The sequence below is a fragment of the Anarhichas minor genome, unplaced genomic scaffold, assembly GCF_050575085.1.
Source record: "Anarhichas minor isolate MPS153535 unplaced genomic scaffold, ASM5057508v1 ptg000004l, whole genome shotgun sequence".
Classification (NCBI taxonomy): Eukaryota; Metazoa; Chordata; class Actinopteri; order Perciformes; family Anarhichadidae; genus Anarhichas; species Anarhichas minor.
In genome coordinates, this window is record NW_027466450.1 from 12,769,112 (window position 1) to 12,783,329 (window position 14,218).

The 14,218-nt window shown below is 40.4% G+C and overlaps 2 protein-coding genes across 2 annotated transcripts in view; both read right to left on the reverse strand.

Moving 5' to 3' along the window:
• Window positions 1-5,753: 5,753 nt before the first annotated feature.
• umps (uridine monophosphate synthetase) lies at window positions 5,754-10,364 on the reverse strand. The gene is made up of 10 exons (XM_076109616.1): window positions 10,128-10,364; window positions 9,701-9,854; window positions 9,048-9,172; window positions 8,727-8,914; window positions 8,553-8,650; window positions 8,162-8,322; window positions 7,961-8,078; window positions 7,692-7,867; window positions 7,470-7,584; window positions 5,754-7,129 (listed from the first exon to the last, which is right to left on the reverse strand). The coding sequence occupies exons 1-10, from the start codon at window positions 10,275-10,277 to the stop codon at window positions 6,951-6,953; spliced, it is 1,464 nt and encodes a 487-aa protein (XP_075965731.1). The 5' UTR covers window positions 10,278-10,364; the 3' UTR covers window positions 5,754-6,950.
• An 877-nt stretch (window positions 10,365-11,241) lies between these two features.
• The window catches only part of LOC142969630 (fibronectin-like), a 32,521-nt gene continuing 29,544 nt past the window's right edge, over window positions 11,242-14,218 (reverse strand). The window contains exons 46-49 of the mRNA XM_076109628.1: window positions 14,080-14,205; window positions 13,742-13,848; window positions 13,454-13,573; window positions 11,242-12,649 (exon numbers count right to left, since the gene is read on the reverse strand). Of these exons, the coding sequence (XP_075965743.1) occupies window positions 12,581-12,649; window positions 13,454-13,573; window positions 13,742-13,848; window positions 14,080-14,205 (422 nt within the window). The 3' untranslated portion in view covers window positions 11,242-12,580. The remainder of the gene's footprint in view (window positions 12,650-13,453; window positions 13,574-13,741; window positions 13,849-14,079; window positions 14,206-14,218) is intronic.

Sequence of the window (14,218 nt, forward strand, 5' to 3'; positions counted from 1 at the left end):
ATCGGTAACTGTCAGAGGAAACAGCACACAGCCCACAGGCAGCACACACACACACACACACACACACACACACACACACACACACACACACACACACACACAGCCTTTGGGAAGAACTCCCTTTACCATTTACAGATAGCAGCAAACAGTTTGGCAGGCAGCACAAATGTAATCATGGCCCCGCTGTACAGATACAAACAGTAGTCTTAATGATACTGATACAGTACGGCCCTGCAGAGCAGAGTTAGGGTCACGGCCGGGGCGGCAGGAGTCTTGAAATGAGATTATATCGCACAAAATTAAAAATAAAAAAAGCTTAATATACATACAACAGCTTCTGTCATTGTTCCCTTGATATAGACGGACATATGACTTTAATGAAGAAGGGAGAAACCTCAGTAAGATCAAGTGAGGAGGGATCACTCTTCCAGGACAGACACGCATGCAATACATGTAGAATTAGAACTTGAATTGCAGAATGACAATATAACATTAATTGCTTAAAACATCATATTTTTTGCTGATTCCTCTTTTCCGAACTCAATATTAATATCATTTTTGTGTATGTTTTCTCCGTTTGCATTTAGCTGCCCAAACAGGCAAAACCATATGAAATAAAGGTAAAATGAAAATGATCCCAGAGGGTATATTATAGAAAAGTAATACATGTATTTATATTGCATGTTTCTGGATTCTACCTCTTTTTGCATCATCTGGCCTTCATGGCTACAGAGTTCTTTCCTGTTGTGTGTTTTAAAGTAATTACAGTAATGCTACAGTACACAATGATCCTAGTTAAAACAATCAGTACCTGCCCTCTTTGAGAGGGTAATTGTCAGGCCTTTTTTAAAGATGAGAAAATATCTCTACACAAATTCAATGTAATATTTCCCACCGGTTTCATACTGTTTCAAATGGTGATTTAAAAAAAAAAATCAATTTCCACTGAATATATACATTCATTCCTTTTAATTGTACAGAAAAAAAGCATCTGTCTAAACCTGTACGTTGAATCGTTAACAAATTACCCGCTTGCTAATCCAGCTCCGGGAGCTGGGAGGAAGGGTGTAGCAGCAGCAGGACCAGTTGGGATAGTCTGTTTAAATCGGGGCAAGGTAACCAGGATACTGAGGAGTGCGAGCTTCCCCTTCCTCTGGCGTTAAACAAATATTGACTAGAGCTTCAAGCAGAGGCAAATATGCTTTCATGTAAAGAATGACATGCTGGGCCGGCTTTCAATTAATGTCTCTTCTTGTAATGTGATGACGAGATGTTTTTTGAGGTAATAAAGTGTGAAGGGGATCTACCAAAATGAACACAATGTTAAAGTTAAAGGACAATTCTGCAGGCGGGGCCACGGGTATGAAAGATAAGTACACTGTATATTGTACGTAACTTCAGTTTGAGCATACATGGGACATGCTGTAGTGTGGGAACATATTCAGTCACAGAGATCACCACTCAAAGTGAATTTTAAATGTATGACATAATGTGTTCGACTTTCAGAGAAAGTGATCATCAGTGATTTAGCATCGGCTCATATACTGTGTTTGAACCTACTCTTTAGCAGAAATTTTTCTTTTTCATATAAATGTATTATTTCAATAAACAATTAGTCAATAGTTAGATTGGTCGGGGATCGCAATCTGTGTGTGTATAATGTGTTTTGGCACCGTACGTTAGCTCTGGATGTCGTTGTTATTTTTCCACTAGATGACAAAGACGCAGCTTCAGCGCGGCTTCAGAATGAATTCATCAATTTGAATTGGGAATGTAAAATGTCAGTTTACTCTTTAGTAAAGTGGAATCGTATGGCTGCAACACCGACTTCATCAATTTATTGTTTGAAATCCAAAACACTTAGCCTCGTCATCCGAGAGCTGGATGAAAGGAAAACACCAGTGTTCATTTAAATCACTGATAAACACAATAAAGCACTGAAAAGAAGATATACCCATAAACATAAGGAACAATACACATAATGACTTGTAAAAGTGTGAGAGATGAATGCTGTACCATAGCATCCAAATGGCAGATGGCCCATATCAGATGTCTGGTGTGTGTGTATGTGAGTGGTTAATGTTTAGTTAATGATTAACATAGCCTCCCATTAAGCCCATCTCTCTGCTCCCTGGTGCTCGCCTGCAGCCTCAGTTGGTGACGTAGGAGATGGACAGTAATGAATAGGCCCAGTGGAAAATGCATGCTGTCAACATGAATGTGCCAACGGGAAAATGATTATCAAAAAAAAAGGCACCAAGGGACGATACGGAGATAATCATGCCTATCGTTGTAAATCTCAACCTTTTCAGCACACATACGGAATCATCCAGGGGAAGCTCAAACAGGCACATGTAGATGAGTTCAACCTCTAGCTAGAAAAGAAACAGTGAGTGACCATCACTTGGACACTTTCCTAATGTCAGTTACATCAGTAGTGATACTGTCTTTCATTTGTACCTGGAGAGACAGGTACGTCTGTTCAGATCGAGCAGGTTTTACGTGAACATATGGACTGGTTGAATCTGCAATTCATAATCTTATTTTTACCTTTTCAGTATTTAAACTGGATCTTTTTTATCAATGAACATCCTTTCTTGATAACCTGAATCACTGATTCAGTCAACCAAGTTGACCTGCTGTAACCCTTCTTGTGCTTTCCTTTGCTCGACACAAACACCTATTCACATTATAATGTCTTTAAATGTCTTTCTCAAATGAGTCAGGAGATTAATCTTCCAGGATTTTCCTTTTTTTTTTTCATATTCACCTTCAGATAAATGACTCCAGTAGTCAGGCAACATGTTGTCCAAGGCTGACATGGCTTTCTTTAGAGCATTGCCTGTAGCCAGCTGTATGCAAATAAGGCAATCTATTCAGTGAAATGTGCTGTACACCTGGTGCTTCAGCCAACGAATCTACGCTGTTATCAAGTCATCTTAGATAAAGCAATGACCCTGACTCCTGACCTTATGGCTGATGTGTTTTTTTTTCAGAAATGTCTTTTACATTTTTGAAGATTTTCAAGACTTTCATTACTGTAATTTGGTTCACTTGTGCTGCTCATGAACATCCTTAAAACAAACTTTACAACAACTCAACCAAAACCAACACTCCATTCTTTGTCTGAACTGACACTTGACAGTGTTAACAACAACAGTGATGCTCCAAGTGACGAAAAAAATAAGCTTTGTGTCTTTCCCAGTTGCCAACCCATACCTGCATAACGCGAGCCGAACGAACAAAACTTAATCTTCAGGTATTGTACGTGTGGCTCAACGTGAAGCAAATACGGACATGAAAAAGTCACAGAAACGATCACCGTGTGACGATGATGCAGAGAGATCAAGGTAGTGGGCGAGTAACAGCTGGCCTCTCTGTTGTCAGGTAACCTCTGGAGGAAGATTTGGGAGAAGTTAGAACACCAAGCAAATGTACACCCTTGTAAGAATGGATACTCTGAAGGAAATTGAAAAGAAAATGAATAAAAAGCCATACAGCCCACCTTCATAAGAAGCAAAGCGATGAAGGCCAAAATGTGCAAGCTGGGTTAGACACGGCTCACCTTTTACGCGCATCGGATGTGTGGGGTTTGTGTCAGGTATACACCTTTTATACCTCTCATGCTCTCTCTATCTCTCTCTCTATCTCTCTCTCTCTCCCTCTCTTTTTCTCTCTCCACCCCTCATGGATAAAAACGACACGGATGATCCTCGGGGCATGCACGGACACCTGTCGCATGGTGTGTTGCTCTGATCCAATATTGACATAAAGGGGGAGGGGTGCGCGCGCACACACACGCACACACACACACACAATGCATTATTCTTACCAGCCCTTTTCCTCCATCCAAAGCACCCTCCCTCCCTCCCTCCTCCTCCTCCTCCTCCTCCTCCTCTGTGCCAGGCAACGTGTCTGACCTTTGTGCCTGCGTTGATCTGCAGAAAGGCGCATTGTAAGGTCGCTACCTGCCAACTCAATTTGTTCAGAGTCTGTTCGGGCATAATTTCCATATCATATGCCTTGCAAATGACTTTCTGCTGATGGGCGGCTCACCTTGCCCGACAACTTTGGGGAAAGAAATCTCTCTGTGGGATCTACCAGGTGCCGTGGAAGGAAAAATGCTCAGGGTTCAAACTGCCACTGAAGAAAAAAATCCACACTGAGACATGACGAAACAATGATTTAGCCAAACTCACGCCAAACAGGAGAAGTATGTCATTTGATCAAGTCGGTCTTGGTCAAATGACAGTAGTGCTTGAAGCTGATTCCTAATTTTCTTTAGCTGAATGGCCTCTGAATAAGTAATGCAATCATGGAATCTGGACATTTTTTAGTTGTAAGGCAATTTAATTGTAAGGCAAAGATTATGAAAGATTATTTTCCAACCGACAGCTGAACCTGTTCCACAAAACATGAACAATGATAGTCAACCGATCAGAGAAAAAGATGTAAACATGTAAGATGTAAAAAGGTGATAATTAAACAGGCAGGGGAGGTCTAAAAAAAGATCCAATCGACTTGCATTATGAGAATTGTAGGATCCAAGTTTGACTAATGCTAAGGACTACAAGTGATAACTCAGCCCCTGCTGCTTTCATTTGGACTATTCCTCCCATCCCCCACCATTATGGAGGCACAATACAGAGATAAGAAAATAAATTAAACGTGATATAGAGATAAAACATGAACATTCAACCCAATAAGAAATACATTTAAAGTGAGGAAGAGTTATTACATTGAATTACTTGATTTTATAATTCTGCACACATTTGTTATATTTCATGATATATACAGTATACTGTGGATCAAAACCAACAAAATATTCTTGACAACATTGTTATATTAAATTCAACCATTTGTAGCCATCACAACACCAGGGTTTTGTGAGACTAATGACTCACATTGACAGTATTTGATTTGATCAGAAGTGATCAAACTGGAATTGTATTCTGGCTGACTGTCTTTTTTTAAATTCATAATAAAGAGCTCAGTTGACTTATCTCTCATATAACGTTCATGAAGCCTTAAATGGACTTATACAAGTCAACAAACAGTGGTTTCAACTTACACCAGCTAAATTCCAAATTCAGAGCATTAATGGAGCCGCAGGCAACGTTTTAAGTGAAGATATAATGGAGTAATGTAATCAGAGCTTTGTTAGTGTAGCCAGTCCGGCCACGCGTGCATATTAGTGCACTCCAGTCCCCGTTTGTGTGCCCCACTGGCCCCGGAGCCGGTCCGCACTGCTCATACGGCGGTTACCGCTGATAAAAGCCGCCGCTGAAGCAGAACACCCACCCATCGGTTCAACGCGGTTAGCTCTGTCGGGCATTGTTGCCTTTGTTTGCGCTGTTACCACTGTTAGCTGCTTGCTGCCAGCTCAGCCGTCGCCATGTTGAGAGGCAATCCCACAATCAATAAGCCCTGTATTTGGAATTTAACACCTTTAAGGTAGTATAACATAAAGGAAACCAACCAAAATCAGTTTAAGATGGAATTTCTCCAATGTGATGTAATAATAACCAGAGGTTATTTGATGGTTGATTGATTGTTGGTGCATTATCTATTATCTAAAGCCTTATCAGATTACTGGTGTCCTTTTCCCCCCCCAATGTGAGTACTTTACAATAGTGAAATACAGTATATTAATCTAGCTAAATCACAGTGGAAGCTTCAAAACAAATGACATAGCAGTATTATTACAGTAGGTGCATATATGTACAGTAGGGGAGGAAAAACAAACATTGAACTTGTTTTCTTTAAACTTAACATTTATTGAAGTATTCACTCTCACTTTCCAAAAAAAAACACATTGCATTTCTTCTTTCAGTCCTAATAGAAATGCACGGAGGGGAAAAGCCAAACAAGGTATGTTAGATAAACATCTATCCATTAAAGCAAGTGTGAGGAAACCATCAAGAATGTTCTGAACCGATTTCATTGCATGTAGGCCTATTAGTAACAGCACAACTGTCATGGCTCCAGGACACACCGTTAATGAAAGAATCCGTTTGCTTTTAAAGGGAGGCCTCACAAACTGAAGGGAACTTTCTCTGGTCTTAAAAAAGCATCTCTCTTCTTAGAGACACAGAACATAGACAATGGACAACAAGTGAGATACCTGATCAAGTCACATCATGACTGAATCTACAGCCATTTGGGAAAATGATACTTTACCTCAGCATTTGCTATTTTAAGTTACGTTTAGGGCATTGCAATCAAATCATGCAAATCAGGTATCATTTTGTAGTTGAAATATGACATTCATAACATAAAGTATTTGAAACCCATCGTCCATTACTGAACTGTGACTGACCAAGCTGTTCCATTTGCTATGAAATGAGCTAACCGTACGTTCAGGCCTAAATCAACCTATTACTGCTACTTTGTGAAACTGGAGTTCATTAATGACGCAATGATTAGCAGAGATTTGGGTATGGAGTTATGTCTTGCAGCCAAAAGTATGTCCGATATAATATGAAAAGTGATGCTTGAGATCCAGATTGGACAAGACCGTACCGGAACATTCCCCGAATCACAACCTAAATATTACGCAACCATTGAAAAGTATTGCCCGTACCCCCCCTCTTATTCGTACAACAATAGTGGTCTAGTATTGCAACAATTACATGAAAAACAAACTTCATCCTGACTGGAAGCAGCAGTCTTTCTCAAGGGAACGACACCGCGTAAACTTGCTTTAACAAACAAATCCTCGGGGGACTTTAGGAGTTTACCAACAAACTCAAAAACAAACAACAACTAGCTTTTCAAGGTAATCCATCTTTTCTCTGCATGGTTGCCTACGCACGTATCGATGTATACAACTATGCGCACACTACTAAAAAAGTAAAAGAGAAAATACTCAAAGGTTCTCCGCAAAAGTTCTTACTAAAGTTGCAGGTAAAAATTTGAAATCAGATGCAACGATGCAGATCCTTAACCTCCTATTGGCCACTCTGGCCCAGTCTCTTTGTGTAAGCCTCCCAGCCTGACTTTCTGTACGACTCAGCAGCTTTCAGCCTATCAGGGGCCTCCAGGATCCCCCGACCGACGATGATGACATCAGAGCCTTTGTTGTAGAGGACTTCCTCCGGGGTGGTGTACTGCTGGCCCAACCCATCACCTGTAAGAGAGGGGTGGGGGAAAGGGGTGAGGAGACGGAGAAAGGGAGAGGTTGTTCAGGAGCAAGAGGACGACTATCGATAGCGCGTCCAGGAATCATTTCTTACACTACAGCTCCTCCTTGTGTTAAAGAGGAGACACAACACCAAAAAGAAACAAGAGTTGAAAGTACAACACAAAATGCATCTAAAATCAACTCCTACAATTCATGAACACCACAGATTAATAATATTCAAGTTGGAGTCTGTGCGTATGCATCCAAATAAATGTGTATGCATGTATGTAAAATAAAAAAAAGAATTTAAAAAAAACATTTTTATTTTATATTAAGTCAAATTTACCTCCGGCCTGCATCTGGACCCCAGGGGTCATGTGGATGAACTCTGGCTTCTTGGTGATCTTGGAGCCACAGATAAACCCAATCACAAAGTCTGACTGCTCCTCTGCCATCGCCAGCTGTAAAGATAACAGAGATATACTGTAAACCATGAATCATTGACATATATATATATATATATATATATATATATGAGTAAACTAAGAAAATGCAGAGACACCCTTACCACAGCCTGTATGTATTCACCGGTAGCCAGTGACCCCTGGGAGCTCATCTGTGCTATGAGCAAACAGCCTCGGCCCAGAGGCTTTCCTACAGCGCTCAGGCCCTTCACAACCCCGGGGCCCGGCACTGCATGGGCGTTCACTATGTGGGACCAAGATGAGATCTGGTACATACCACCTGGGAAATAACAAAACACAGTTTCTCAAATGGCATCTTGAAGTCAGGTGTACGTCATACATGAGCCCAAATTTGAATATAAAATCCTCTCACCTTCATACTGATGCTTTACTGTGTTTCCAATGTCTGCAAACTTGCGATCTTCAAAGATGAGGAAGTTGTGTTTCTCGGCCAAAGCCTGCAGTTTCTGGGTAAAGGCCACCGTGTAGTCCTGTTGGCAGACGTCAGAATAGCATTTGATTAATTGTCCTGACAGTGTTGTTCTCGTGAAACATGAACCGGTTTCACTCCGACCTTCAGGATGTCTACGTGGATCTTCAGCATGCAGACGGTGGGACCAAGAGAGGCCGCCAGCCGAAGAAGCTCCTCGCTGCTCGTCACGTCGGCGGACAGGCAGAGGTTCGACTGCTTCGCCTCCATGATCTTCAGCAGCTTTGACGCCAGAGGGTGAACGTCTGCAGACGAGGGGAGGGAGAGGCTGGGTGAAGAGCTTCATTAAAACTAATTTCACAGTGAAAAACAACAGCACCTCTGAACAAAATAACTGTTTGGAAACATAGAACAACATTTAGAAATGCTTTGAACTAAACACTAAAATCATGCCGCTAGGCCAAGAGAGTGGAAAGTATTACTGTTAAGTTTTTAAACACATTGCCGTACTAGTGCTGGCCACTTGGCTACATACTTGGTAGTTTGGCTCTGTCTGCGTAGCTCAGCTCCATGTTCTTCTCCACACACGCCTTCTTGGTGGCAGGGACCCCGTTGCAGTTACCAACCTTGTGGCTGAAAGAGGAAAAGTTGCAACGTTAGTACGCATTTAAACACAAACGCTATCCTCACCAAAGCTGTGCGACTGTACCTGAAAGTGTTATTGTCCAGGATGAACTTTTTCACTCTCTGGGCGGTTTTGGCGTCGATACGTTCGGCCTCCTGCAGCACCTCGAGCAGCTTGAACATGGAGATGATGGAATGGAGCCGGATTCCCTGAGACGCCAACGTCTCTACAGCGCCTTGCTCTCTGTCCATTAGTACTACGGCATCGGTCACCTTGAACAGATAAAAGATTTCAAAAGGTGGCAACAATACTACTACTACTATTTAATGGGCTTATATGACCGTTACAGTGATCATTCTAACAAAAAGCATCCATGCGTTATCATCATCTCTTCTGATAACGCACCTTCAGCCCCTCTTTGTAGAGCACTTCAGCAGTCTCCATGATGCTGCTGCCGGTGGTCACCGTGTCCTCAATGATCAGACATATGTCCCCCTCACGAAATGAGCCCTCCACCATACGCTTGGTTCCTAGAAGAGGGGGGGGGGGGGGGGGGGGGGGGGTTACACAAGGAGTCTCATCAGCCCCTTTTCCTGACAAACTAGAGTTATTGTGTCACTTTCACTTTGTCTAAAGCCAGTTGAGTTGCTTAATCAGCTCTCGATCACACGGCTCAGAAAACTGCTCCTGCGTTGCTTTAGAAAACTTAAGATATCTAAACTTTCAATCATGTTGCCACTTGTGTATCAGGGGTGGAGCAGTACTGTAGGTTATTGTGTTTGACAGCTGAGACAAAAGACGTGCTTTAACATCACTGATAAGAGTTGTGCCACTAGTGACCATTTTAACCCACATAGGCTCCACGGGGGTGTCAAAGTGTCCTAATGGGAGAATATGGATGTGGTAATATTCGGAAAAAGAGATTATTTTTCTTTTTTTAAATGGGCTTAGGCTCTAATACATATCACTATCCTGCTCTTGTCACAAACACCATCCTTTCCATGGAGGACAATACTCTAAAACGTCTCATAACCCCCCCAGCAAGCCCAGCCACCCACCATAGTCCTTGGCCTCCTTTCGTCTGATGAGCATGGGCAGTTCGTGTGTAGAACAGATGATTGTGGCCAAAGGCAGGGCTGTGTATGGAACCCCACACAGAGTGTCAAATTGTAGTCCCTCGTCTTGCACTCGCTGGTAGAGAATACTTGACACCTGCACATAAAAACAGTAAAAATGAAATGTGGCATTCGACATCAGATGATTAAACTTTATTTAAACGACCTCTAGAGGTAATAAACTCTGCAACTTTCAGTCAATTGCTTATTAGGGGAACCTTTGAGTGGTTACGCTGCATTATAGCGCGACTAACTTTACAACAACATGCAGTCTTTAGATAGATGCGCGTGATTTTCCAGTTGTTGTTCCTTCATCGCATATGATTTAGTTCGTGCATTTGTGTCGCGAGGAGTTTCAGCACGTGTTTACCTGGTTCATGAGCGCTGGGTGGGACACGAGAACCCTCAGGTCGATGTAAACGGGCGTCAGCATGCCGCTCTTCAGCTTGTACTCTCCGAACTTCACCCCGCTCACATCGTGGAGCTTCACGATCAAACTTTCCATGGAAACGTTTTCCATCTCGTCTGTATTCTGGAGTCTTAACAGAAGTTCTTTCGAAGTTGCAGCAGTCGCGTGTTCGAGACTTCCTCTGGGCAACGACACTTCCGCTCTGATTTCGTCAGAATAAAAGCATCATCCTCCGATCGGATGTTTTTCGATATACTATATTTTTTTGTGCATTAACAATCATGTCAGGTAAAATGTCAGGTCTAGAAGTTCAGCGAAATTGTTTAGGGCCTTTATTGATTATTTTTTAATGAAGCCTATATAGGCTAATGAGTGCAAAATTAAGCTAAAGTGCCAGTCTGCAGGAACTCGAGAATACCAACAATCCGTTTTAAAAGGTACGCCCTCAATAGTTGACAAACTACACATAATATGAATATGTTAAGATTAGGCGTTATGATCCCATGAGGAAAATTACATTAACAGAAGAAACCCAGATTGGCAAAATTATGAATGTGTGTTCTCTTTCTGCCACTACCATTAATTCAAGCTTTTTAGTGCACCATTTTACTCAAGAAAACATTCCCGCAATTATATTCTGAAGGAAATACACCTTAACCGGAAATCAGGCAGAACCAACCAGAACGCGGGGGAGAGTGAATTTCCGGTGTAAGGTTTCTTTTTCTTTTCAGAATAAAAGCGCAGACCTTCCACATACCAAGGGCTTGTGGAATCGAAAGCTGGCTCAAATCCTTATTTATGTTGTATGTATGTGTGGTTGTTACAGGTTATTATCGAATATATATATATATATATATATATATATATATATATATATATATATATATATATATATATAATATATATATATATATATATATATATATATATATATTTATATTTATTTATTTTCTCTGTCAAACAATTCAGATCTTACAAAAAAAACACAGCCTGTTGTTTCTTGTACACATGTGGAAAACGAAATTATTTAGAACATGTTTATTCTCTCCAGACAAAAAAAACATTGACATTTGGCTTGTTTTTTTTCAGTTTATTAAAAAGATTCAGTCCACAGTAGTTCAGATTTTGGCACCAACAATATAAAAACAAGTTAATTAAAAAATAAAGTGTACACCCCAAAAAAGCATTAAGCAAATGCCTGAATAAAAGGGATAAATAAAAGAAATGAATTAAAAAATAAACTAAAAATACAAACATGAATGTAATTGAAATGCATTTCACTTGGAAATAGTAACGAATCCTCCAATAGACCTATATTTGTGTTGTTGAAATAACAGTTTCACTTTTGGTCAGTCAGCTTTTGCTTTATAGATTTCTTAGGTGCTATACCTCATCTACTTTTAAAATATCCACACTACAGATCACAGAATCACATCTACATGTTGACTTCAAGAGCCTATACCGGAATAATAGCAAGGCAACGTTTTGTAATACCAACTCAAAAGTAACAGTGCTTATCTTTTTGAAGGAAAATGTGTTGTTTTGATTTTCTTGTAATCTAAAGAGAATTCGTAGTGACCCGTTGCTCTGCAGACAGGACACTTGCAGTATTGTACAGCTTTTACCACTTTAATCTCCTTCATTGCAAAGAATGTTGATTCAAGTTAATAAAAATTGTCTAATCAAAATCTGACTTTAACCGTCATATCTATCTAGGGAAGTCAAGCTGAGACAGGAAAACTGTAAAAATACTGTATGGATATAGAGTTTGTTTGCAATAATCTCACTCTGCTGATTTGGAAATGTCTAAAGAGCCAAAAGATGTTTTGTACCATTACCTAAATATTTTCTGAATATGAATTAGTCACAGTGAGACTCAAAATAATGGGGAATGTAACACACGCGTTATCATCAGGGAACATAATTACATAAAATCAGACACATTTGGTGTGTTTTGTCTTGGTCATGGAATGTTTTAAAATGTTTTTGAAATACTCTTGAAAAGTCCCAACAGTAAAAATACACAACAAATACACTGCATCTGGAGTGTGTCACCAGTTTGTTTGGGGGTAGGCAGGTTTGAGGTGATAAAGCAGCAGGATTTGTGCTCTAGATTGATGTAAAAAAAAAAAAAAAAAAATCCTTGGATGAAGAAATCCTTTTTTTCCTCACGAAGAAGAAAGGATCACAACAAACGTGAAAAGTCGAACAGATCTTTGAAAAGGCACAGAGGTTGGTGTAGCAAAGTCTTGTTAAGGCACTTAAATTTGGTGAGGGGAAACCTTTAAAAGGCAAAGATCTGATGGAAATGTCTTCTTCGAATGAAAACAGGAGGAGGCTTCCTTCTTGAAGTGGTATCAACGCTGTAAGGGGTCTCACTTCTTCATCCTCCTTCACTCATATTCCCCTCTTCTCTACTCTAAGGGGCTCTGAGCGTCTGCAAGCAGCTCCGGCCTCAAACATTCAATCGGACATTGGATGTTCTGGAGAGCAGAGAAGGGCAGGGCAAGAAGAGAAGGAAAGACAAAAGAGATGTGATTTATTAGTTTTGACTGGATTTAAAGCAACATCTTCTAAATCAGTCATTCCCAAAGACGGGGTCACCAAATAACTTAACAGAGTTTCTTTCATGGTCTTTTATTGAACATTTATGTCTGCAGTATACCTTTGAGCCACATGAGGGAGCATGAATGTTAATATTGTAGATATTTGTAATGTACTTATAACATTGAATATAATAAGAAAGCATACATTCCGTTTGTTTTACTGATGAGAGGAAATGACAAGACTAATAATACCTGTTAACTCTGCCTAAATGCATTCATTTGGTCATATTTATAACATTTAACACGTTTATATGTTTTCAATAACATGCATGAAAATAAGTTTGTGAAATGGCTGGTTTAACTTTTCAAGATAATATAAGCTAAAGCGGAAATGGCAGTAAAAATGGTTCATGGAACATTGATTTACACACAAATTAGCTCGTCTCACAATTTTTTCAAAAGTGTCTCCAGAAAAACGGTCTGGGAAGCACTGCTGTAAATAAATTAAAAATGACAGATCACCAAAACTATGCTGAATTTAATACTTAATGCTTTTGTAACAGGTTTACTTGAAAATCAGTGGAGATAAATTAATTAATTAATCCTTAATTAAAGTTTAAAGTTGTTGAATTATATCTACAGTGTATTCATATTTGTGGCTAAATTGTAATATTAATTTATTGTTGTTTTTTTTATTTTAGAGCAGATTATTAGTCGGTAAACTTATAGTGAGACACTGACCAGTTTGCGTAGAGCATTTTCTCTGTAACGGTCGAAGACATCCGTATGGACGGGTTGAAGGAGGTCAGCGTCCACATCAGTCGGTCCTCCCGGCCTTCTGCAGTTCTCACAACGCCAGCCCTGAAGAGGTGGAGGGAGAGGATGACGCACACGCATTAACACAGTCTGATCACAAGGACTCCATAATGCAGCTCTGATGGTAGTACACTTTCCCCATGAAGCAGCAGTGAATAGGTTTGAGTGCACACACACACACACACACACACACACAGACACAGTGTTACACACCTGTTGTCCTCCATAGCAGGTACAGGTACAGATGGCGCCCAGGTATTCCTTCTGCCACTGGTTTCCCACCTGGTACATTTTCCCATCGTCATAACACGTCGACTCATCTGGAGGGGGTGAGTTACATATTAAAGATTAGAAAAAAATTGAATTTTGTATTTTCTTAATGCATGTCATTTCATAACAGACATGAATGTGAAGTGAATATCCTTCAGAAAGGATTGAAAGGATTGAAAGAAGAAATATACTAAACAAACATGTCCTGGAAAACAAAAAAACAAGCCTGACATTACGGGGAGTTTAGGTTCACTTGTGTGTGTTCACCAGTCTATACTTACGGGGTTCACATTTGAATTCTCCCTTGCCATTGCCCATGCAGGTGCAGCTCATCATGTGACCGTTCTCAGCCTGGCGATCCCACTTCTCGCCGATGCGGTAGTTATTATTGTTGTCATGACACCACTCTGAAGGAGCGCA

What these genes read in the sequence shown, in the direction of transcription:
- umps (XM_076109616.1), bottom strand. Translation starts at nt 10,277, where the DNA reads ATGGAAAACGTTTCCATGGAAAGTTTGATCGTGAAGCTCCACGATGTG. An exon ending in AGTAAAGCATCAGTATGAAG is followed by an intron (nt 7,868 to 7,960) that starts GTGAGAGGATTT and finishes GTTATTTCCCAG; the next exon opens with GTGGTATGTACCAGATCTCA. An exon ending in GGTCCAGATGCAGGCCGGAG is followed by an intron (nt 7,130 to 7,469) that starts GTAAATTTGACT and finishes CCTCTCTTACAG; the next exon opens with GTGATGGGTTGGGCCAGCAG.